The sequence below is a fragment of the Pempheris klunzingeri genome, chromosome 1 (genome assembly GCF_042242105.1).
Source record: "Pempheris klunzingeri isolate RE-2024b chromosome 1, fPemKlu1.hap1, whole genome shotgun sequence".
Taxonomy (NCBI): domain Eukaryota; kingdom Metazoa; phylum Chordata; class Actinopteri; order Acropomatiformes; family Pempheridae; genus Pempheris; species Pempheris klunzingeri.
This window is the reverse complement of record NC_092012.1, coordinates 4,579,803-4,605,749: the sequence shown is the minus strand read 5'-3', so window position 1 is coordinate 4,605,749 and position 25,947 is coordinate 4,579,803. Positions and strand designations below refer to the sequence as shown.

The 25,947-nt window shown below is 41.1% G+C and overlaps 1 protein-coding gene across 1 annotated transcript in view; it reads right to left on the bottom strand.

Annotated features, from left to right (window-relative positions):
• LOC139201062 (protein kinase C-binding protein NELL1-like) overlaps positions 1 to 22,485 on the bottom strand; it is a 216,079-nt gene extending 193,594 nt beyond the window's left edge. The window contains exons 1-2 of the mRNA XM_070830283.1: positions 22,437 to 22,485; positions 21,784 to 21,912 (exon numbers count right to left, since the gene is read on the bottom strand). Coding sequence (XP_070686384.1) covers positions 21,784 to 21,912; positions 22,437 to 22,485 — 178 coding nt within the window. The remainder of the gene's footprint in view (positions 1 to 21,783; positions 21,913 to 22,436) is intronic.
• Between the last annotated feature and the right edge of the window lie 3,462 nt (positions 22,486 to 25,947).

Here is a 25,947-nt window from a genome sequence, read left to right as displayed (position 1 = left end):
TTATTAGATATTGGAGTAATGAACTTCCCTTTTGATTTCCTTCAGGGGCACCTACATTTGCATGTTGTTTCCCTAACACAAACCAAACACACGCACAGTGACGCCAGTGCTGAACTCTTTGCAGAGTTTAAGTGTGTGTGTGTGTGTGTAAGTGATTAAATCTGGTTAGCAGTATAAAGAGATCGTATTTACAAAACAAAAGCAAGTTAAAACTCACCACTGTTTGCAAGGGAATATTTGGACATTTTGGGAAATGTGTGCATTTGCTTTCTTTCTGACCATAAGACAAGAAGATTGTGATTGTGGTGTTAAGACTGGAAAAAGTGCAAACATCACACCTTCCGACAACTCTTAAGATGCCTAAATTACATGATGTATCTTGTTGTGTTGTGTTATCTTGTCGGACAAAAGCCCGGCACAGTGAGTGTGTGCAGCATCCTAAAGTCGATCACAAAAGAGGATGCCAGGATTGGTGCGGCAGGGATCAAAACCTGAGCACTGACTATATCTGGCAGCCTGCACTACTGTACAGCCAGAGATGCTGCATGCGAGTGCTGGGCATCTTTACTAAACGTGTTTGTATAGAGAAATAGCTCCAACACGTAATCTCTCCAAACATCACACATCACAGGCTAAACCAACAAGGACATTTCTTTACATTTCAGGAGACTACTGGTAAATCACCACTGCGCCCACTTCTAATAAATCTAATGTAAGTGATGTGTTTGTTGGAGCTACAGCACAAAGACCAACTTTGACTATGTTTTACCGTATATGAAGCTTGATAGGAATACCTGCAGACACTACTCAGGGCAGAATAAACGGTTCTTTTGTTCATATTTTTATCTATTGTATTGTATATTCTCCCAAAAAGCTGCTAGAATTCAATGCAAGTCAAAGATAAGACCACAAAACGCAGTAGTCCTTGTATTGTAGATGCTCCGTCTACAACATCATTAAGTATCAAAGACACTAAAAACAATACATGCAGCAGCACTGAGCCAAGAGTGACTAAAAGAGGAAAATCTGCATAGAGCTGCAGGCTTTGGTGTTTATGCTCAGTGTGCTCACACTCTCACACATCCTTTCACGTCGTTATCGGATATCGGATATTAAATGTTAATGGAGTTTAACAATTACAGCAATGTTTTTTGCTACTGTTTGTCATAAGCTTTGTCTAAGGTGTTTCTGCTGTCCCTACAAAATATGTCTCATTGTTATAACAGCATTGCTAGTCAGTCCTCCCCTCCCTGTCTTATATAAGAGCACATGTAAAAGACTAAGAGCACATGTAAAAACTCATTAAACCAGTCGAACATACTGTATCTTTGTGTGCAAACAGTCGCTGGTCGTGTGGTGCCACTTTTCTGACTGAAAGCACACCCCTCTCTGGAGTAATCAAATCTTCTTCACTTTGTTTTGAGTAAATTACTCAACTCATGAAAACATACTATAGCAACAAGTTAAATAATCACATTCACTTCCAACCAATGCCTTACATATACATATCTTTGAATTCGTTTATTGAAAAAAGAAGAAAAAAAACGGTTTTAAAATTCAGATATTTAATATAAGCTCTAGAAATTCAAATTTATGCTGCTCAACTACAGTCCCTGTGGGCACTAATCTCTTTTCATATTGTGTGATTTTTGTGTGTGTGTGTGTGTGTGTGTGTGTGTGTGTTCATGTGTTTTGTTAACAACTCTCTAGGCTGAGATCCTATCCATAATCTGCTCCACCCCCCATAGCTCTACACAATCCTCCTCTGCTGTGGGCAGGTTTTAACACCACAGCTGGCACTTTGTGCTTCAAACCACTCACACTGCACACACACAGCGTGAATCCACACACACACACACACATATATATATATATACACTGTATACAGTATATATAAATAAAGAATGCAAACCCACACAGGGGAAATAGGTGGAATTGAGATGTGAGCTAATTTAGCAGAGTGCTGAGTGCTTTGAGGTGTCATATCAGTATCTGTCAGGCCTCCGGTAGGCCCACTACTGGGAGCGTGGCTCGCTCTGAGGGACCACGCAACTGTACAGCCGGGGCCCCTGTAGAGATCCAGGAGAGCTCAAACAGAGAGCTCCCCCCCCATCACAGCTCACTCAAGCTTAATTACCTCTTCACTCTCCTCGTACCGCTCCGCCTGACTTACGGCCGATCACTGGATCCGAGAGAGGGACGGCACCAGCCAGCAGGCTCACCAGCCATCCAGCTTCCATCCCGTCATCAGCAGTGCTTACACAGTTATTTATCTCAATTAGCCATGCTCTGCATACTTGAAAAATATGATGTCGGGATAAGGCTGAGATAAGAGCGTCCGTTAGTACTGTCCCCCTGATATTTGTGATAAATCACCCCCTGAGAGCTCTAAACTACCATGCCGTTAAGCGTTGAATAAAGCAACAAATCGGCAAATAACCTCATCATCACGCAGTCATGTTTATGGCAGACTCCTTAATCATTCTCTCACAGCCACAAGCTGACAGCCATAGCCACATTGTTTACCTCTGCGTGAGCCCTGCTGCATTTCTTTCTCCTTTAAAAGAGAGAAGTGAGAAAAAAAATGATGATGGGGGAGCAAACAAGTGATGCAGCGTGGGCAGCATGCAGAGCAGAGCTTGGAGATACAATCAGGACAGGACATACAGGGAGGAGACACACGGGGAGATAATTCAGCCAAAGGTCACCCAAGGGCGCCTCACTTCTCCCCCAGAAAACATCTGTCACAGCCTACTGGCACCGCAGCAAACACCTGCAACAATCGTATGTGGCATGTTGCATGTTACATGTGCACATATTTGACAATGAACACATTGCTAAGGGGCGATGAGAATATGAGAATGGCGTCATGACTCGTAACCCCTTGCTGCTCTTTATCAGACCTGTAAGACATGCCTTTCCTCCTTTGCAAAGTTTCAGTCCGGTAAAGGAAAAAAATCTGGTTTGAAAACAAGACATGAACCAAGGCGGTGCTGCTGGAGGGGAGCCGCTGCAGTCACAGGATGTAGTGAAGTGTTTGATCTCTAAATGCTACCCTGTAGCTTGATACAAACTTCTAATAACTTTGTTACCAGACCACAGAATGAAGTGCATATCTATCCATCCATCTATCTATCCATCTATCCATCCATAAATTGATTCACTGATTGTTTTGTGCTGATATGACACAAGTATTAGAAATGGCTGTTTGAGGAGGACACAAACATGGGATGAAATTTAGTAACATGAAGAGGTCAATAGTCAGAGGTTGATTGATACCGGTGTATTAAATGTGAAGAATATTTGTGTTTATCAGTGTTATTTCACACTATTTTGATGAAATTGCTGTGTTACAATGTTCAGGGTCCAGTTTACAGCATACGCAAGCATCTAATACAGTAACTATATAAACTATATACTAAACTTCTCTGTTTTGATTTCATCTCTGGGTGGCTGTGGCTCAGAAGTGGAGCGGGTCATCCGTCAATCAGAAGATCGGTGGTTCGATCCCCAGCTCCTCCTGTCTCTTGCCTCTTGTCACTTACATAAGACACTGAACTTTGTCGTGTGGAAGAATAGTCCCGTCCTGCTTAATTTCCTTTTGTGCGAATGACATGTGAATGTAGTGTAAAAGCGCTTTGAGTGGTCGAAATGACTAGAAGGCTGCTGCACCAATTCAGACCATTTACCATCTCCTATCTATCCAGCAAAAGGATCACATACTGCAAATTCTCTTCATACTGTGCAGCCCTACCTGCAGCTGTGTCAGTTTCTGAAAACATTACAGCCAGAGAAGTAACACAGTAACAGACTAATACTTCTCTGAAAAGGGAAAGTCATGGCAAGACAAACAACACAAACAGTTCCCTCCCTCTCTTATCTGAGCAAATGTGGCACCAATTCACAAAGAGGCAAAGCCGAGAGGAGGGAACTCATCAAATACAGCCGACTGGAAATGCAAACTAGCTGCTGCGTGTGGAACAATATCTCTATGTGTACTCTCAACACGTGTCAGCAACAGATTATTCACACAGGACTCCGTTTGGAGAGGAAGCTACCGAGTTTAGTGACTCTGGCTGTGTTGGGGTTGATTATGAAGTCAGAAACAATGAATTATTAAAACAAATGGCACTCCAGATGTTTCTCCTGTCTTCTTGACAAACGCTATCCTCTCTCAAGCATGGAGATGCGAGCTGAGCATAACATGAGCTTGAAAAATCTCTGTGGTCTTCCCCCCCTCTTGTGTGTGTGTGTGTGAGAGTGAGGCAGTGTTTGATGCCGTTTCCAGTCTCTGGAGGTACTATCAGTGTGATACATTAGCTGGCCTCGGTCATTTGGCATTGCAAAGTTGGAGCTTTATTGTTGATAAACTGCTGGTAAGAAGCTGGCAGGTACCACATATCCTGCCCATATAAAGGAACATGTTGTACTTTTTTAGGCTCCATTCAGGCGGGTTTCATTCAGGGGGAGGTAGGAAGTAAACATCTTCATCCTAATGCCAGAAGAATTAGTTAGTTCAATCAGTCACTTATTGAGGTTGTAGCTTCTCAAGTGTCTTCTCTGCTTTATATCAGTTGTTTCATCTTTTTCATTTTACATCTTCATTTTTGTTTTGTACCTCCTCATCTGGGTTCTTTTAACTTGGGAATTTTTATTCGAAAAATGAATAAAATTGTATCACTGAAATTGTCCAAAGCCCAATGTTGCAATGTCAGTTTTCTCAAACCAAACAAGCAACTGGAAAATGTTGTGAGCCATTTTTGGTATATTATAGCAGAAATAGGTCGCTTAACAGAAAAAGTAATCAACAGATGTAGAAAAATAGAAGTTTAGTGGAATTAAACTAATCATTTCTTTCCGCTGTACCCTGCTCCTCACTAACTGATAGGGTGGGTCGCTATCAAATAAAGAAAAAAAAGCATCAGTTTTTTAAAAACCATTTACACAAGTAAGCAGACGATCCATCTTTACTAGTGTTTTATTAATCAGTCTATGACGACACCTCTAGAACATGGTAAACCCACAGTTTCACACCACAATAATACAGGAATGTGTGTACTGCAAAAGGATATTCCACAAAAAATAATTATAGTAATAAATAACATGACCCTTTTGTAAATTGACATCATTATTAACATTATAACATGATTTGTTTTATTAATTTGATAAAATATATGATAATGTTGAATACATACTGAGGAGTTAACGTGTTCAGATCAGACAAAAGCTTTTTTCTGCTTGTCCCGTAGAACTCCAAGACAACACTGAGCTGATGAAACCAAGAAGAAATGCAGCTCCCAAAAGACCAACACATGCAGGTGAGGAAGGTATTATAATTAATACTGGTGTCAGTGGAGAAAAATCATTATTATGTTCTCTCAACGGGATTAAAATCACTGACCAGAGCGTGTAATATTAAAATCACCCGACTTCTACAGACATAAAACCTTCTGAATAGGGTTTTAGTCCACAAGGGGGACTTCCTCCTCTGTCTTTGACCAATCCTGAATAATTAGAGCCACAGTGCCGCAACCAGAGTGAAACTCCACTTCTGAAGCCAGTGTCTTGATCCGAGTATTCTTGAGACTGAAGGAAATTTTTCTGAGATGAAACGTAAGCGATCATGATTGGGGCATTTGATGCCTTTTTGGGTAGGAGAAAACCAGAGCTCTCTTTTTAGTTTTCTCTTCTCTTTGTAATATTTTGCTTGTTTGCTGAAGGAGCTAAGTTGCAGTGTACAGTGCCACCCAAGACTTTGAAGAATGTCTGCATTCACACGCTGTAGAATAAAACATATTCTGCTCTTGTAAATCTCTCAAGAATCACATTTAGTCATATGATTCACCATAAATTTTGTTGTTCGTGTTTTTAAGTCATAAGTCAACTTAAAAGATGAGCATATACCTCTTACGTATTTGGCACTTCTAGGTTGGAAGGCTGCTTGGGGAGCAAACAAGCCAAATTCATTTAGCACCAGGACTGAATAAGCCTCCACTGTTTCCATCAAAGCTCCCCTTCCCTTTTCAGCTCTCTGTCTTGCCTCAGAGACACAACTGTAAGACATGAAAAGCTTGCAGTCAAGAAGAGCAGCAGCATCTCTAACTGTGTTTTGCTATGCCTCTTTCTCCTCTAACCCTGACTAAAACAAAATGACGGCTCGCCTTGTGATGCAGTCAGCGCTCACATTTTTTTATTTTTAAATCCAGCGTCCTTTGATCCCTCACTGGAGAGTTTTGTGTCTGCTCCTTCCAAGTGCTGAAGCTTTAACCAGTGTAGCAGGTACAATACAGTGTCTATCCTGTTACCAACAACCAAATCATGTTGGTTCTGACCAGCAAATAAAATCGCAGACCTTCTTTCACCTACCACTAAAAGAGTAGCAAGCAAACACTCCTCAAATGTTGTGGAAAAACTGAAAGCACTCAGCAACAAAGTGAACCAGCCTTTGAGATTTCTTCTAAATCTGACCAGTAGTCCAACATGTGTGAAGTTCTTCATTTTTTACACGAAATTGCAGTTATACTGCCAAAATGCACCATCCATCCAACTTTCATTTAAGTCACACGAAGTCTAAGATTCTCTGAAAGTTTTGGAACTTTAATTACAGTGCTCTTGTCAGGCCAGATTCTGCATATCTGAAATGCTGGAAAACAGTTTTAGTTTACAAAAAGTAAAACTGAATCTACAGTATGACTTTCATAATTTCAGATATACTGTGTTCTTCTTACTTGTGCTTATTAATAGAGTTCAAAGAGAATATGGTGAATGAATATGAATGAACTGAATGGATTTGGGATAATAAAAAACAAACAAATGTCTTCTTGGAAATGAAGAATGCTTTTTAGTTGATTTGTGACTTCAGCTGATGTTGATAATATACAGATTCACATTTATTCTACATTCAGTTTCCCTGTAGTATCTAAATGTGTTGGTTTGTTAGCCTGAGTCATGGATGTATTATAAGACCTCTTACAACACTTCCATGGGTTGTGTAGGTTTACCATTAAAGCAGGAAAGTAGTGCATATACTGAATGTTGCTTATAGCCTTGCTTCCTACTAAGCATCACGTTAGCCAAAAGCTTGTGGATACGGCTAATTCAAGTCTGTGTTTATGGAATAAGAAGTAAACCATAAAGATGGTTTGGAAATTTGTATGGTTATACCTTTCAACCTCTTCAATTCCCATGAAGTCAAGACAAGTCTGTGGTCTGGGAAGGAACAAAAATAAACCTCCTGAAATGGGCACCTCATGCTGGTGGGCATAAAGGAAACCATTAAAGCTATCACAACAGAAACATCAAACCTCCATTTCTCTCCATAACTGATGTCCCTCGACACTTTGAACTATTCCTCACTGAACTATTCCTTACAGTTTCAGTAGCAACCAGTTTGACATTAAAAAGAAAATATAAATTCTATTCGTCTCTCGGCTGGCTTGGGAACGCCTCGGGGTCCCACCGGATGAGCTGGAGGAGGTGTCTGGGGCCCGGGAAGTTTGGGCATCTCTGCTAAAACTGCTGCCCCCGCGACCCGACCCCGCATAAGCGGTTGAAAATGGATGGATGGATGGATAAATTCTATATTTCGTGGGACCTTTAATGCCACTTATCAAGTATCACTTCACACAGAACTTCCAACTTGTACTTAGAAACCTAAAATTTTAACTGGAAACCAATTAGTTCTTGTAATAGTGCGTCTTCAAATCTTTCGTCATCATCTTAGTTCATCTCCAGTTTAGACCTGTTCAGATAGAAATCAGCATTGCTGGAGTATTGCACTGTTTCTACAGTTAAGATTAGATGAGGACACATTCATTGTGTATGTGCTTTAAATGTTGTATTGCAGCTCACTAGGAGCTCAATCTGAAAGCTGCCTCCAAATCTCAACCCTGTCTCTCCCAGAACGGTATCATGGGTTGTGGTATCAGTAGGTTACAATAAAGCCGGTCGTCACTGATATCTCAGCGTGAGAAGATCCGGATACGATGGAGCTAAAAGGTGCAGAGGGAAGCGAATGAAAGAGAACAGTGATGGTACCATTTGCACTTATTTTCATGGGAAAACCAAATATACTCCTACATATCTTATGATTGTATATATAAAACATCTCCAAAAGACTGCAGCGTCTGAATGTAAATCTAGCCTTTTTCTGAGTGGTTTCTCCTTTAATTGAACTGAAATGTAAATTAAATTAAATGAATTCAGCGTCTCCACGGGATGACTTCATCTTTTCGATGGTGCACCTGATCTCACCTTTAGCACCACCTTCAGGTCAAAATTTCCAATATCAAATAGAAAATATCTAAATCTCAGATTGCCTCACCATTTTCTTCACTGAGTAATAAATTGGCATAGCAAATATCATCTGTTGATTCTATATAGATATGTTTGTATATATTGGTATTTGGTATATGCCAAAAAGTCCCCCAAATTGCAGCACATGAATGCTAAAGATATGTTTGAGATCCTTTAGAAAATGGACTGGCATTACATAGTTTTCCATCAGAGAGAGATTAAGCTGATGCCGCTATTCGAAGCAACTTAAAGTAAAATACGTGCATTCAACAAAATATTTGTCTGCGCTGTGTATGTTATGTTATGCTATGTTATGTTGGCTGATGTATTCCTCTAAAACATAGATACAAACCACAGAAAACCAGTATCAGTTAGACTCTAACTAATAATATAAGTAACGGGACACTTTCATTCTTCACAGAAGCTGAACTCTTTACGTTTTGCTCACTCCTTAAGGTACCACCATTACCACCATCAGGACAAGATTCCAACTCTACAAGATAAATAAATGATTATACAGAGGTTTTCAAAGTCTGACACTGAGCCCCTCACCGATTTTAAACAGCACTCGCCATAAAAGGCATACATATGCATACACACACTCCGTTAAGCTAAGAATGACACTGTGTCGATCATGGACACTAAGGTGCATAAAAAGGTGGTGCATTAGTCTGACAGCCAGTAAATGTTAGCTAATGTCTCACAAATCCATAACTGTCAACGTGACTGTAATAGAAACAGAGAGACGTGTGTTGTTTGAAACCGTTTTAGAGGCAGTGGTGAAACTTTTTCAGCCCCCAAAGGCACGAGGAGTTTCATTTGCACTTTAAACATGAAAATCTGCCAGATTGGTCTGGCAATGTGTTCACATGGAAACGGCGATATGCTCAGCGTTTGCTCAGGCATGTTTAAAGGCCGTCAGTGACACCTTTTGCCTTGAATCTGCCACAGCTGCATCTTGTGGTACGGTAAATTACCAGCAATGTGCAGACATGATGGTGTCAGTGTTGTCTTGGTAACCAGCTTGTTGGTGTTGACAGTTAATCCATGAAGTACTGTGGCCACATTGTGGGATATGAGCTAAATCCCAACATTATTTCCCTCTGTACCTTGAGTAGGGATTAGTTGTTGTAGTAATAATTGCCTTTTTTTTTCATATGTGTAAGGATACATTACCAAGGATGCTAATTTATGTTTCAGCTTTTGAAGAATACATTGGATAAACATTGTACAGCTTTGTCAAAAAGGACTTGCTATCTGATGTCTAAGTAATTCATCTATGGGTTAATATCTTATGGGTCTGAAAGCTTGCTTGCTGTTGGTGGGAGTTCACGCATGGATTTAAAAAAACAAACAAACAGTGGTTCCTGTCATTCTAGGGTATTAAAACACATGAAAGTATAAAATGTTTGCTCTGTGTGTCCTCATGTGTGGTGTGTGTGATAATGTGTTCTTAGTAAAATGTGTATTGTTAGCTTTTAAACATAACATCAATTCCTGATGTTATGTTTCTTTATGGTGAGAGTCACGGGTAAAGTAACAAGCAAAAGCACACAACAGTGCAACAGAAAACTCAAATGACCGGCAGGATTCTTAAAAGCTAATGGAAAATGTCCAAAATTCCTCCTTTGATGTTTCTTTTTGTTTGTAATAAAGTTTTTGCTGCTGGTATAAAATTAATCTAGTACATCATGTCCAAGCAGTACCAAAATGTCATTAGCTGTAATTAGTCGTAACGGAACAAATTCCATTTCCAATCTATGATAGGTTATAAAGCCACCAGAGTGAAAGTGAATGCAATTACAGTGTGACTGTGATACCATCAAAACAAAGACAATGGCTCCAGGCAGGACAAAACAGGGCTAATTAGATCAGGCTTCTGATGGAGATAGGAAGGTGCTGAAGGCTCACTCTTGCACCTTCCACGAACAGTTTTGAAACAGCGATAAATAGACAGAGTTTAATTGCTCCATGCTGGGGTTACTGTGCCAGTTTCCAGTCACGCAGCTGAGGATTTAAAGATTAGCATGTCCCATTGTAGATGACATTTCTCTGTGTGATAATGAGACAGATTTTAGAGGGAGCTTTGAGTATATGGTAATGCACCATTGCAACTCTGTTCCAGACGGGCAATGTCAAACTTCCGTTGTTCATAAGAGAAAAATGTCAGAGCGCTGCAAGACATAAACAAAACAGCACAGTTCGCTGTTGTCTACCTCGTAAAAATAGAATAGAGGAATCGTTAAAAGAGCCTGCATTCCAGCCTCCTTCTGTGCAGTGAACTCTGTGGGGAGCTGCAATATGTGATGTTATTATTAAAGCAGTAACTATTAACTGTGTATGTGTATATGTGTATGTGTGAGTGCTGGATGTGCCAGACTTGTGCAGACTGCAGTGTCTACAGCTACATGTCTTAGAGTGATCTTAAAAAGTACAGTATGTCCATTGACTGATCTTGAAGTGATAATAATAACTTTATATTTGGAAAAAGCAGCTAACGACCAGAGACGGAAGGAAAGACTTTACTACCAACAGTAATAATCATTGCAACTACAACTCAACTACACTTTCATACATTACAATTGAGTTCAAATTGTAACTTATGTCAAATGCTTTGCTGCCAACAAAAAAACATAAGGATTATAAGGCACATCTTAAAACACAGTCCTCGGTAACAGTAAGGAATTCTGCAAACCAGTTAATATAGGACATGAATATTTCTTTTATTGTTCATGTATTATTTATCATTACTTCAGTGGCTTTAGCATTTAAATATTTGATATAATGCATAGTAACACTAAACACAAAGTGGCATTAATTCTGCAGGTATTAGGTCATAAAGTGTTGGACATGAAGGCTGTACGTGATAGCAAAGCAGAAAAAGTCAGAGGATCACTGAAGTTCACAAAGATGATGGATGTCTCCCATCCCCCCGTTGACATTCCGAGACACTCTGAAACCCGAATGTGAACGTGCCGGTGGCACTACAGGGAAAATCAGGTGACCACCAAGGTCATTAGGATTCATCCTCAGGGGGACACAGATATGTGCAGAAAATCCTTCATGTTTTGGTTCAGATATTTCAGTCTGCACCAAAATGATAGACCTAATGACAGACCAACTTTGCTATCTCTGGCATGGCAAAAAATAATGATTTAATTCAATTCAATTCAATTTTAATTGTATAGCCCAATATCACAACAGAGTGTCTCATAGTGCTTTACAAAGTTCACTGAAATAAACAAGTGTAAGCGAACAAACAATCTAATAAAGAGTCCAGCAGTCGATTTAAAAGGTGTATTATAACAAAGTCCCTATCTATTGTACATGGAAAGAGTTCCAAAAACAAGAACAAAAAAAAAATCAAAACAGGAACATTGAGATGAGTGGGCTGAAAGCAACTCATTGACCACACCAATTTTTTTTTTTTTTAACCAGGATTGCCTAATTTTTTCACGAAAAAAGAAAAAGAAAAATCTGTATTTCAAATATCCATATCAAATCCATATGAAGGAGTTGAAACCTCAACAGATGGTAATAGACTGCTTCAGTGCAGGGTTTTAATGACAGGAATAAATCCTTTACTGTAAATCCTGGCTATTGATCCTGGCCCCAGGAGATCCTGTTGCTCCGGACCAATTATATGGATTTAAGTTCTGGGTGTGCCAGATCAGATCATATTTCCCACATCCAAGTGAAGGCACTTGTGCCCTGCCATTGTTCCTATACGCTGCCTTTAATTTGACAGCAGGGGGGCAATAGAGACACGTCTGTCCCTTTAAAAGATATCGCCCTCTTGTACGATGAATAATTCAGATGGAATAATTCTGCTGTGGTTCCTGTGAGGTGGGACCAGTGTCTCGCGTCCTCCAGCAGTAGGACAGCCAGGAAGCTCATACATAAAAGATGAAAGGTTTGATAGCCTCCATTGGATACAGCGACTGGGATTGTGCGCTGTAGACTTTGGAGTCATAGCCTGGCTAAGCTGCTCGCAGCCTGTGAACTGCCCACAGCCTCTCGGGCCTGCCGGCATGGGGCTTTCTCTGTAATATCTGTGACATATGCAACCTAGCTCCGCTCTGCAGTCAGAGGGGGGGAGGTATAAATAGCAACAACATGGATGCAGGGTAGAATGAGACCTCACTGAAACCTCTCAGTTTGTAGCAAATTCACTCCAAACCTGCGTGGTGCAGCCTGCAGTGCAAAAAGACTAAATGTTTAGGTCACATTGTGCTGCTGCTGTATTTGTGTTTATCACGATTTCTAAAATGTGTCATCACCTATTTCGCCTGCTTAAACCACCTACTGTCTAATTTCAGTGCACCATCTGCAATTGGGAGCTAAATTTGGCTCTTTAATTTGCCATTTTCCTTTTCCATTTTGTTACATGCAGCTTAGTCTCATCTCCACCGTGAGAGAACAGACAGATCCGTTCGAGTGGAGCCAAACCTTCTGCCTGCCCAATCGCCTGACACAAACATGATAACATTTCACTGGAGCACATCAAGGATTGGCATATTTTGACTTTCTAAAACAGGAGTAACATGCACAGAGCTGATATGCTCAGAAGAAAGGAAACCTGTAGTGAGTCGTGGATTTATCGGCCCGTCTTGTTAACCTTCTACCCTCTTTGGCTACCCCCGAGGGTAAATCTGCAATACTAAAAAGACATGAAGGCCAAATATTTTGGTTCGTGGCATTTGTCTTTTGATTAACTGTCAAGAAACTCTATCTTTTGAGACACCAATATAACGAGCCATCAATTCAAACATGAACTCCATCGCTACTGCAGAGGCGATGGATTAAATCCCTATTGGTACCAAAATTGGCCTGAGTGTTTATATTGATTCATATACAGTAGTTCTGGTTTGACAAGAAATCTGTCGGCATAGCATAGAAGACACAGTGAAAAATAACTTAAGAGGAGCAAGACACAAAGCTGCAGCCTCTGTAACGGTGACCTTGTCCTTGTTTGATGTTTAAGCAAAAGCAGCGTATAAATCAAATAATGTTTAAGATGTTCAAAAGTCTTAATTGAAGGATCTTTTCACAGAGCACAAATGTTTTGCAGGGCCGAGCTTGATAGGTGCTGCACAAGTTAAGTTTATATCTATTAGATCTAATACTTTTTAAGTACATTCTAATGATAATGATAATAATAATGACCAGCAGCCGCTACAAATACTTGCAGAAGTATTTCCTTGCACGTATGTTTGCATTTAGTAAGTTAGTGAAGTGATTGCGAACCTCACACATGCAGATTCTACTGCTTGGACGGCAACAGGCTGCTATTCATTGTGAATGGGACGTGGAAATGCAGCCCGATGACGCCCATTGTGCTACAGAGATTTAAAGGGTGCCCAGTGGCACAGAGCTCAGCATTATGCAAACATCCTCTAACACAACGCGAGCGACAACCAGACAAGAGCCTATCACGTTTGTTTGGAAGCCTGCAGACAGAGAGGCACAGTTTTTAACTTCCACTCCACAGGAGGAGTAGGAATGTCAACCAGAACACATACAGGACTGCAATTCTGATCAGGCATGATAGGAAAACACATGCCGCAAGATAAAAAGGACCAAAAAGAAAGCTGTTCTGTCATTGGAAAACAAACTGTGCACCAGGAAATGAGCTACTTCCTTGTGTGTAGTGCAGCTGCTACATCAGAAAACTGTCCAATTGGAGCCGAGTATGTCAATTACTTGCTTAACACAACATACGCACAGAGCCACAGCTTCATGACAAGCAGACTTACAGATGTGATGAAGCGGAGCTGTCCACTCTGCTGCGGTCCTGATTACTATTTTACACACAGCAGCTCATTTTCCCTCATTTAATCATCCACGAAGCATCATACAATGTGCCAACCCCAGATTACCAAAGGCAAGATTCTTTTGTAACCTAATGTTTTTTTTTCTTTGTGCAGTATCTATGCATGTCAATTATGGGATGGCTAATGTTAAAAGTAGTTTTAGTTATGTAGTAGCTGTAGTCATGGCAAATAAACAATGTATCGTCACTGTAACTAGCTACAACTATACTACAACTACTATCATGCAAAACCACCACCGCTTCATCACGATCATGACCTCAACGCTATCCAGGGAGGTTCAGCTGAGCAGGTTCAGCTCCATGTGATCGTGTGCTGCATCTTCCAAGTCTTAACTCACCGCCACTATATAATGAATGAATCACTGACACAAGAGGCAGGTGTCAATCAGTTTTCACACAAGTCTGTAAGTTCTTGAGACTCTTCAGTGACAGCTACAGGGGGAGACAGTTGAGCCAACTGTTCTTTTCTTTTACTCATCAGTAACATTGCTCATTATTTGATTAAAACTGTGGTAAAGTTGCCCTATAACACATGAAAGACAGGTACAGTGTGAACAGTGAGCTGGTCCACACACACAGCATCTGTAAGGCATCAGATCAGAGTTGGAGCTGCACATTCCCTGATGGCTGGAAGATAACATTCACCATTTCAGATAATTAGAAGTTCTTCAATTCGGTGTACTTATGGACAGTAATCATTGTAATCAGCGGTAATCGTCATGTCCTGCCTCAATTTCAGGCTTGAAAACTTCGGGGGTTCATTTTGTTCATCTGCAATTAGATGTCATCATTACTGCAATACTGAACACTTCTGTAGTCTAAGAGTGATGTATTGTTACAAGGAACTTTTATCATCATGTATCATCTCTGCTTTTCTCAAAAAAAGGCATCAATAATGTTCAGCGTTGGACCTTCTTCATGTGATTTAAAGTTTTGATGAACACTCTTTACCTGAACCCGCCTCAGCTATTTAGGTTTCATGTTGAGATTCCCTATTGTACCATCCTCAGATTGTGGAGTGAGGAGCAACTGTTGCATTCTCGTCTGGGTGTCATGTGCGAGTGGGACGAGTGCTCATTATCACACAAGTGATCTCTTTCTGAGAAAAACTGAGAAATGCCTTTTACTCAAAACTGGTGAGGACGGCATTCAGTAAGTGTTGAAATGTTTTAGGTGGATGGATTGAGCATACAGGCCATATTCTACATTCTTCTTTTTTGCAACAAGAACATCGAAACCAATGTTCAACTGAGAAAATGCCAGGCGATCGTCAAACACAAAATAAGTGCACAAAGATCATACGGTATATTATAATATGTATCACTGTAGCATTACTAATGGAAGCATGCAATGATTTGCAAATGACAAGCTACTGATACTGATAAGCAGTGGTTGTGTGTTTGCGTATGTTTAATGAAAATGAAATATATGTTTCTGGAATAAAAAGTAGGCAGAAAATTCTCAACAATAGATGTGGTCACAGTAGATGTGGTCTCTTGAGACTATGTGGTGATTGGCATGAGCTAATGGTAGGTTTGAATTTTTTATTTCAGTCCAGCCTGCTGAATAGAGCTGATGTGTGTATTAATGAGTGGCTGACAATAGTCCCTGAAAATGGGAAATAACTTTAAAAAACAAACAAAAAAAAACTGCAATCTACAAAATTATTTGTAATCATTTGTTTTTTTACATCCTCGGAGGGAATGAATGGACTTTGGTCCGAGTGCAGCAGACAGGTTTGGGCCTTTTCATGGGATTTGATAATGAGAAAAATATAGAACAAGACGTCCATCCTTTCATATCAAAGTATTACAAAACAACGTAAATCATCCCCATTGTAAACTTGAGGCTGAGCTCAGTCCCTCATGCAGTTTGAGACAGACAGTACGTATGCAGAGCGCATATTTAGTTTTTCTAGATTGCAGCCTTTGAAACGTCTTCGGTTTGTTTGACTGGTTCTCCTGCAGTCTGGGCTCAGATTAGTTGGCTTCTTTGTAGCTCTCTTAGTTGAATAAATTCAAGTAAAATGTAAGAAAATGAACCCACGTCTTCTCTATGGCTCTACGGCTCATTGGCATTTGCCCTCACATAGCTCACCTTTGTAGCTGTGTTGGTAATTGATATTTAGAGTGCTCACATTATTTCATCTGTGCCCAGTAGTTGTGCTCAGGGTTATGTAGGGCAGAGTAGTAACAGAAGAGCTGAGTACAGTCTGTTAATAAAGTGCTCAAAAACATTAAATTTTTCTTTCCAACTGTGAGTAATTGCAGGAATTGATTTTGGAGTCGCCAGTTCTGCTGTTCATAACACACCTATTTCAGCTTTCACATTACTTTTCCTTACAACGAGTAGTGTTCTACCACAGCCCAACAGAAGAGACAGCTACAGCCACTTGTGAATTGATTCAGAAAAAGATGCTATATAGGAGGCCTCTGTATTACCACTGTGTGTGTGGGGGGGGCACAGTGGACAATCGGACACGCTCCAGTCTTCTGATTTTCACTGTACACTCACCAGTTTGTATTGTCAGCTGAGGAGAATTAAAGTAAGAAAAAGTTCAATTCAGCTTCCAGTAGTTTAGTAAATCCTGCATAAATAGTAAGCTTTTGACGTGAAGCCTGACTTTAGAGATAGATAGAAGTCACTCTTCATCTAGATTTGGACATTTTTCATTTCTTTCTTTATCTGCAGGTCAGTTTTACATTTTATGAGACCGAATACTGTACACTGTAATATATAATATGGTCCACACAGCTTCACATGAATATTGAAAACAGGAAAAACAACCCTACCTAACTTTAGTCTAGCTAATGAGCCTCTCAGCACCTCTAAAACTGACTAATTAGCACTTATTATGTACTTCATCATATCTTGCTTGTTAATATGTACAAAAACTTAAATGCAAAAACAACCAGTTGTTGTTAACACACAAGTTACGCTTACGCTTTATATGCCACATTTGGCTAGTTATTCACAAGGATAACAACAAATACACATTTAAAACAAAAGATGGACCCCGAGATGCTATGTGTCTCAGCTGTAGCCCTTTACTGGACTGGAAGTGCTTCAGTTTGTCTGCTTTAAATGAGGTTGGGAAAAAAGTTTTCGTTGGTATCGACAGGGAGGTCGATTAAACGTTAATTAAGCACCGCTTCAGTCCTAAAACCAGACTGCAGTGTAGTTATATGTTCTGAATAATTGGCCTAAAAGACTGGTAGGAGGTGTGTTTATAGATCTCAGGAATGTCGGGATCAAGGCTGCATTTGTTGTTGCCATTTGATTGTTTAACATTAATGATTTTGAGTAAGAGAGTCAATGAAGAGCAGGAGGATCTATACTGACCAGACAGGCTCACAGGTAGCTGGGTCTCAATCTGTTCATTACAGCAGGCTTCATGTAATTCACATAACCACTAAATAATAAACAGACTTAAAGGTCAGAAAGTTGTGACGATAAAAAGCGACGAGCAATGTAATTAAGATGACAGACAAATGAGGAAACGTTACTTGAAATCTGATTATTGTACTTTGACTCAGGTCAGAATACAAATTTCTTTCAGCCTCAAAACACAATAAAAGCCACCCAGATCTTTTAAACACAACTGACTGTTATCAACCTTCTGTGAAGTCGTGTCAGCAAAATAGCATTCAGTTGAAATACAGTAGCGTAGTATTAAATTAGTTCATCCGCATCATAACTCTTATTGATTTTATTGATAATGTCATTATCAATTCTGTTTATCCACCTGAATCTTTTCCAATTCCTGATCAATTTTCAATGAAGGAAACAAGTATAAACCTACTAAGGTTTTCACCATCAATGCTACTATGTCTGCCTAGTAACAGTTTAAATAAACCACAGTGCTCATTATCTTAAAGGGATATAACTTGGAAAACAAATATAAAACTGACTGATAAAATAAACACTGATAACATCTGATTAAATTACAATACTCCTTTTCAAATGGGAATAAGCTTGAACCACATATAAAACTGGCACACGAAATTAAAAAGCATGGCATTATTGTGCACTTGACACTGAAACAAGAACCTCCTTCCAATTAAAATCTGCACGGAGCTTAACGTGTGGCTTCCAGTTTCTTTTACGAATGACAGGTGAGTTCTGATATTCTGTTGCTCAGAGTTGTGTTTGTCTCTTTCTGCCCTTTCATTTGTCAGTCTGGTTGAACTGTTGAACAGTTGAACTCTCCATGTACAAAACATAAGCACCAACTGTGCGTGTGGACTGTGTGACCATTTGTGAAAAGACGCTAGTCCGCTCCATCGTGGAGGATCCAAAGACCATGCAGGGTCAGGATCTTGTTGCCGTAATGGCACAACAGCTGGGGCATGCGGTGATGTGCACGGGGGGTGCAAAGGCCCAATTATCGCTGCTTGCAGCTGAGACAGCTAACAGTAGAACTGTTGTGAAATAAGGCCACCTGTTTCTTCTTCTCTGCCATGACTGTTCCTTGTTGCACATTTGCAGTAGTGTAGGCGCATTAGTTCAACATCATTGTGTTGTAGTGTGCAACTGCTGGAAAAACATACTGGTATCAATAAACTGAATTGATAAGTTTGGAGGCATACACATCTGATGGATCGGATAATTGGCTCTCAATTCCCGTCCCTAGCGAGGCTACAGTCGTGCTAGTGGTCCTGTGAGGCTGTAATGCCCATGACATGACACGGCAGAAAATAAGTCAGCTGGATGGTTGAAAAACTGAGAGAACTCTGAGAAGAGAAAAGTCATGTTGTTACCTAAATCAAAAGGCTTTATCTTCTGTACCGTCGTCTTTTCCTGACATCTCAGACTCAGTCGGTCTTGCTCTGATCTACATTGCCAGATTTGGTTGCTCAGTGGGTTTTGGTCAACTTTCCTCAATGTAACACAGACCAAGAACCAGAGACAATTGAAGGGATCCTTACCTGACCAAATGAGACTGACTATAATCTGGACACAGCACAGTCAGGTCTCAGATATTAGGAACCAAGCAGAACCCTGAAGACCTCTCATTTAAGGCTTAGCTTGTTACAGGTACGTATACAGGCTCTTGGCTCAATACTTGAGCTGAACATAAACATAGAGTCAAAATCAGAGAGTCAATTATCTAGGAACCAAGGACACCTTCACAAAAAGGTATAAAAATATGGGATATGAATGCTAATCCATCCAATGATCATACAGTTGTTTTATAAAATGTTACATTTCCAGGAAGTGAGCACCCTTTTAGCAGTCTGATGATGAAATCTGTGTGATTGAAGTACCGGCATTTGTTTGAAGTCGAGATATTTCACTTTGGACCAAAGTGACAAGAGTTACAGCCCGAACATCCTTAGAAGAATTTTAAAAATCAATCAACGCTGGGACAGAGGGGGCATCTGAGTAATGAGGTTGACAATCTGGGTTTCAATGTAGGATGAGAAACTAGGTCAGCACCCTTCTGGACAGACTAACTTCATTCAATACATCCCAGAAGTCCCCACAATCTAAAGAATCCTGTTGATGAAATGTACAAACTACGACAAATATGCAAATATCTTAACGATTAGCCGAGCTTTGCTCCCCTGCTATCAGTGCACAGAGGGGGATTCTTATCTTTTTTCTTTCTTTTCATCACAAGCTTGGATGACATCCAGATAAGGACCTTTGAGTGGAGGCTGCTCACGTCTGCCTTTCCTAGACTTGCTTTTGTCAAGCACACTGCTGCATTATTCTAGTGAAAACGTAAGAGAAGAGATGCTGAAATCTATCGTCTGATGCAAACCATCTGTTGTTTTTAAATCACTGGCTGACTGGGTGACTGAAGACACTGGTCCCAGTGTCCAACCAGTGCCAGAGCCCCCTCTTTCTCTCTGGGTGCTATTGACACTAATTGGAACAGCACATTGCCCTTTTTCTCCAGTCATTTCACAGCATTCACAATATGTTCCTCCACAATTTATGCAATCAAACAACATGAAATATGATTTTGAGCTCATGGCACAATGTGATTGCATACACCGTACATAAATCATCTTGAAAGATCACTGACCCAATCAGCCACAGAGGCTCAAGCACAGCCGCTACTACACGGGCAATCATGGACTGTTTGCTGCTCTAACCTATCAGGACATCAACTTCTCCACCCGCTAAAACAGCCCGGTAGTTGGTGCAACTGTGGCTGAAGTTGCGCTGCGGAGCCATCTGGGTTACAGGGCTATAAAAGCAGCCCGAGGGTGGGCGAAGTGTTAAATAGGTCACACCACAAGCATCCTCTCCAACACTCACAGGTCCAGTTTTCCCAACTGGATCAGCCTCCACTTTCCCACACTATCTGGCTGCTGCACCTCGACCCTGGAGCCTGGAAATTGTAGGGAGAGCAGCTTGTAATAGGAGAGTGTGTGTGTGTGCGTGCGTGCATGTGTGTGTCAAGTAAGGAGTGAAGTTGTGTATCCTGTATGGCCTCCAGCCGTGAATCTTGGACAGCTTCACCTCGGCAGAGTCGGCCAAGCTGCCCAGCCTTCATTCATACAGAGCCACTGGCACAGCAAGCCAAGCACTCTAGAAAATAAAACCACACACACACACACACACACACACACACACACACAAACAAAACACTACCACTGTTCCTATACGAGTCTCAACACCCAGTGCTGCTTATTTGGGATTCAAGCTGCTGGTGTTTGTGCCAGTATCTTTGAATTTGAATATTTTCAGAAAAGTAAGAAAGACTCAGTGTTTCTCCCAAACACTGCATTTCCATCCAGGTTGGAGCAGCATTGTGCCATCATGGGGCAGTAAAACTCTCCAATGACAACTTCATGTTAAACTCATTCATACTACCTTTAAATATCAATAGAGAAAAATGACATGACAGCTTTAAATAAGATAATTCAGTTTTCATTGCAGGATTTTGTGGTAGTTTTTCTTGTGTGTGCAGCCAATCGCTAAAAACATCCACACTTCTCTCTCTCATACAGTCAAACAGGTATCTTTCTTTCTCTCTCTCTCCTCTCCCACTGCATCCCACTTTTTCCTCGTTCTACTTCTTCTCTCTAACAACTGAGGGCTCGACAGGAAGAAGGAACAAGTTGCACCACATATATGCGAGTGCTGTTCAGTGCAGAGAAGCAAGTGGGTGATGAAAAGTTATCCTCTGACACCAGTTAACACACCTCAGACCAGCCAACAGTGCATCACTGCTATCCTGACATTTTTCTATCATTATGGGATTGTGGTTTTCTGTTTCTTTGAGGCTCCGAGCATCCCAGCTTTAGGCCGTGTGCCCCTCAGGGGGCTCACATTGTAACACACCTGATTAACTATCAGTTGTTGAGGTTACGCAACACTGGCTGTCATTGGAGACAGCGGAAGTGTTGTAGGAATACTACGCAGACGGCGCGCTCAAGTGTGTCCAGAAAGAGCATCTGCTGCCGGGGACAAATTAAATGTGGAGTAATTATGAGAGGAGACTCCCCGGAGAGTTCTCCCTCAGCATCCCGGCTAACACTGTGACACCAAAAGGTGTGGCGCTGCGTGGCACACTAACTAATGAAACAAAAGAACGTGCGTGTGTGTGCGCGCGCAGCCGTGACACTGAAGACAAAGACATTTCTGAACTTGAGCAGCGCGACTAATGTGGAGGAAATTTGTCAGCGTGCGTGTGTTACCTCGAAAAAGGAAGGCTTTGCTGCTGTTGTGAAGCCCGGCCACTTGGGTAATTCCATAGGTGGCATTTGCCAGGTCAAGTTCATTGATGATGTCAATCTGGTAGTCTTGATCTGATCCGAAAGCCAAAGCTGCAGGAGAGAGATGAAGGTTAGATGATGTGAAGCCTGTTGAGAGGATTAAACCTGACAGGGTTTTAACTAAAATCCTAACTCATTTTACAAACAGACGTGGTCACTGCTTATGTGCAGCCCACTGATTAAAATGGCTGGTTGTAGGAAAAGACACGCAGTTTTTATTTAAACGCACTGTACTGCAAACCCTGTCCACTAGAATCCAGCGTATCTGCCCGCGGCCAACACCTGTGTTCTCCACGGACTGTAGGTGCTCTGTGCGCACACGTTAAGGTAAAAGGTGTCATCTCTTTTACCTCATCTGCATCCTAGTTATTTTATTTTAATATGAACTCTACAAACTGCAGGTGATTTAAAAAAAAAACAACAATAACACGCTGCAGTCCAGGCATTACCAAGAAAATCTGACATGCTTGCGCGCAAGGTGCAAACTGAGGAGCGTAAAAGACGTTTAGAAGCGCGTGGCACTCGCAACAAAATTCCTCGTTGCGATCAGAGAGTCCCACGCGGCTCGTGCTTACCTGGTTTGGTAAAAAACAAAAGGGATAACAAAGCCACGTAAATATCCATTTGTGTTGGAGTTGCGCTGTACAGAGTCCTCAGTCGTGCGCTCCGCTGCGTATCCTAACTAACCCGTTCTGGTCCGTCTGGCGCTGTGCGCCGCTCTCACCTCGCCTGTATGTGGAGGAACGGAGGAACGATCCACAACACAAGAGCAGGGGTTTCCTCACTGCTGAACTAGATCTGTTTATAGTGTTTGAATGCGTCCGATCAGTCACTGCGTGTCATCAGCAGTAACAGGCGCATGCGTTTATCCAGGACATGCTTTACACTGGACTGCAGACAGAAAATAAAGAATATTCTCAACCATCGAGCTGCAAAGTTCCCCCCATTCAGACCGCAGAAACTTCCAATTTTGGAGGTGAGAAAAAGGCTTTTCAAAGCAAAGTCGGTGAGTGGGGGATATGGGAATTCTCTGTAATAGATAGGTAGGCAGCTCTTCAGCTCTTCGTCACAGCAGAGATTATTCAAGGAATTTCCAGTCTCACGGGGCAAATTAACAAAGCTGCAGCTGACAAGAACAGATCTGATTAACAGCATGAACATACTGTACAAGTTTGCTCTGTATGAGGAATTTGTATTATCACAGACACAATTAAGGAGTCTTTGCATTTCCTCAGTGCTTCATTCACCGTCCCCCCATCACTTCATCCAGCTCCTAAATCGACCTCTAGTCACCATCACCTCCTCTTTGGCTCAGAGAATCCCTGGGATTTCTAAGCACTGCTGCTCCAGTCCTCTTTCCTCTGGGGCCTGTCCTTATTGAGAACCATTAATCATACCTTTCTCCTGCCTGCCTCTAATTTGTGTACATTGTCAGGTTGTCTGGGTTACCTGCATCAACACAAACCGGTGCGCGAGAGCAGCAGCTTCCGCTCAGTGATTATGGCAGTTACACAGTGTGCACCGCCTGCTCCTTCTGTGCAAGTGTGTCCTACACCAGGGATGGTGTAATGTCTGCTTTGGGATGCAGGTCACTGTTCCACCCTCTCAAATGAGACTGTAAACAATAGCAGCACTCGACAAGCCAATCCACTGATCCAGAACCGAAAAATCTTGAAGGGGGAAAAAGGCACATTATTTGAAATTACATGTTACAGAGCAGCGAGGAGAGAAAGGAGGAAAGAAGAATTCCAATTGTTTATGGACAAGCAGTGAGGTTTACAGGCTTTTGATGAATAAAAAAAGAACTAATTCAGCATCTGTTTCTCTTCATAATGTTTCCAAATGCAGTCGTCCAGTTCATCTACATCTTCTGTCTCTCCATAACCGTCAAGATCATTGGTGGAATTATCTACTGAAGCACAGCAGATGCACGGAAAGGCTCCACTCACCACCCACAGCCTGCCAAGCAAAATAAAGAAAAAACAGTTAAGAGAAATGAATACAGATTTTAATTAATCCTAATTCAAAGGCCCTTCTCTGTCCCCACCATCTCAGATAATATGCAAATAATACTGTGCTGGCAGTTTACCTACCAGTAAGGATAATTAGGTCATTTGTAGGCATCTTTGTTAAAAGTGAGCTAAATTTGAAAGATTTCAGTGACTATATTTTAGTTAGTAACTAAAATAAAAGTCACTTAGGAAGTCACTAAAGTCATTTAGTTACTACTTTGCATTTCAGTAAAGTCATTTAATCTTGTTTTTCTGAAGCCTGCACATCTAAAAATCATTCACTTTGTAATAAAATATAACTCAGAAGTAACTTAGACACTCAGACCTAGAATACTAATAAACTACTCTCTCTTTTATCTTTTCCTTTCTGCTCGCGGCTCAGTCAGGCACCTCGGGGTGTTTTCCCTATTCACTTGAACCCATCTGATTTTGCCATGACCTCTGCACGGTCATCTTGTTTCAGTCAGAATTTTAAAATGTTCCTTTCTGTGTCTCTGTTGGCTGTCATTTCATTGTCCAGGTGATGTGACCCGAATCCACGTCTCCACCTTCAGTTGGGGACTATTTTCGAATGAAAAATAGCAACACTGGTTCTTTGTTAAAAGGGTTTTGTGATCTATGTTCATGTTTTTCTGACCTGGACATGCTTGTCTGAGAAGTAAAGGTGATGTTGTAACCTAAAATGACTGACTTTTTTCTGTTGGACCTTTGGCTGTGAGGAAAACTGGACAAAAAAATGTCACTTGCAATCCAAAGTTACCAGTACGATCATTTTGTCACCAACGGAGCAGACTTCCTGAGGTTATTGGACGGACACAAAGCTGTCAAACATTCTTATCTATCTGATCTGAAATGCCATGAAATTCTCAGTCAAGACATCTAAAACTATCACTTCACACAAGCCCATTTGAAATCCAGATATCGAGATGTCTTTTGACCTGCAGATGAACAAGTGAGTGCTCACTTGGCTACTGATGTACTGATTGGACATCTGGTGACACAAACACCTTCTGCATCAGAGCTGCTTGCATCTGCATCAAACAAAAGAGAACCAACAATGAGAAAGACAGAGATGGACAAGGAAGTGGCAGTGATATGAATGTCAACAGGATTAAGTCTATAATTTAGTCCCATTCTCTAGATTGAAAACAGCTGGACCACACTGCAATCCTGCAATCTGTGCTTGTCAACACATTGCAGTGCCCACCATCATCCCGCACCGCAGTCGCACACCGTGAGGTCACCAGAGGGGGCGAAACGAGCAGACCCTTTCTTATCAGGAAGCAGGCGAGCGAGGCACCCAATTGCGCACAAACAGAAATGACCTCAAAAAACAGAACTCGGGAAGCTCATTCGCTACGGGTCTTAGCTGCCTGACAGAAATGGGGGCCAAAGTTTAGCGTTTCTCGTACAAAACCACAGGAGGAGAGATGGCGCTCAGTCACTGATGAGATTAGTGGCATTCAGCAGTCCATCTATTTCTCATAATGGGTTTCCATCATATTTGTATAGTATTCAATATCATATATATATATATATGTTCTTTTCCATCATTCACACCCCGCTTATGTCAGCATGATGATAGCCTGTTGTTATTATAGTAATGGAACTAGTAATAAGCCCTTACAGTGTGCAGTGCCACAGTGATGAGTATATATTTACCTTCACACCTGGCATCAATTCATATTATTATCACCAATCTTATACATCAGTTCAGACCGTATGTCGATAGTGTGAAGCAAAGGTACTGCAGACTACGTGGCAGCCCCATCGCTCTGACATTTCTCCTCAACTCATGCTCGTCTACAGGTGGGAGTGTTTTGTGCGTATTGTTTGTGTGTGTGAAATGAAAAATAACAATATTGTAAGAAACTGAATGTCTCCAAGAGCGATAAAGTTGACATTCAGCGGCACACTTCACGTGCCTCTCTCTCGTGAAGTTACGATATCGTAACACTTTGTTGTGTCATGCGACAATCCAATGAACACAAGGAGAGACTGTGATTAGAAAGCTCACTAGGGAGCAAAATGACTGTAGCTGCACAGTTTGTACTGTTGTAGCTCAGAACGATCA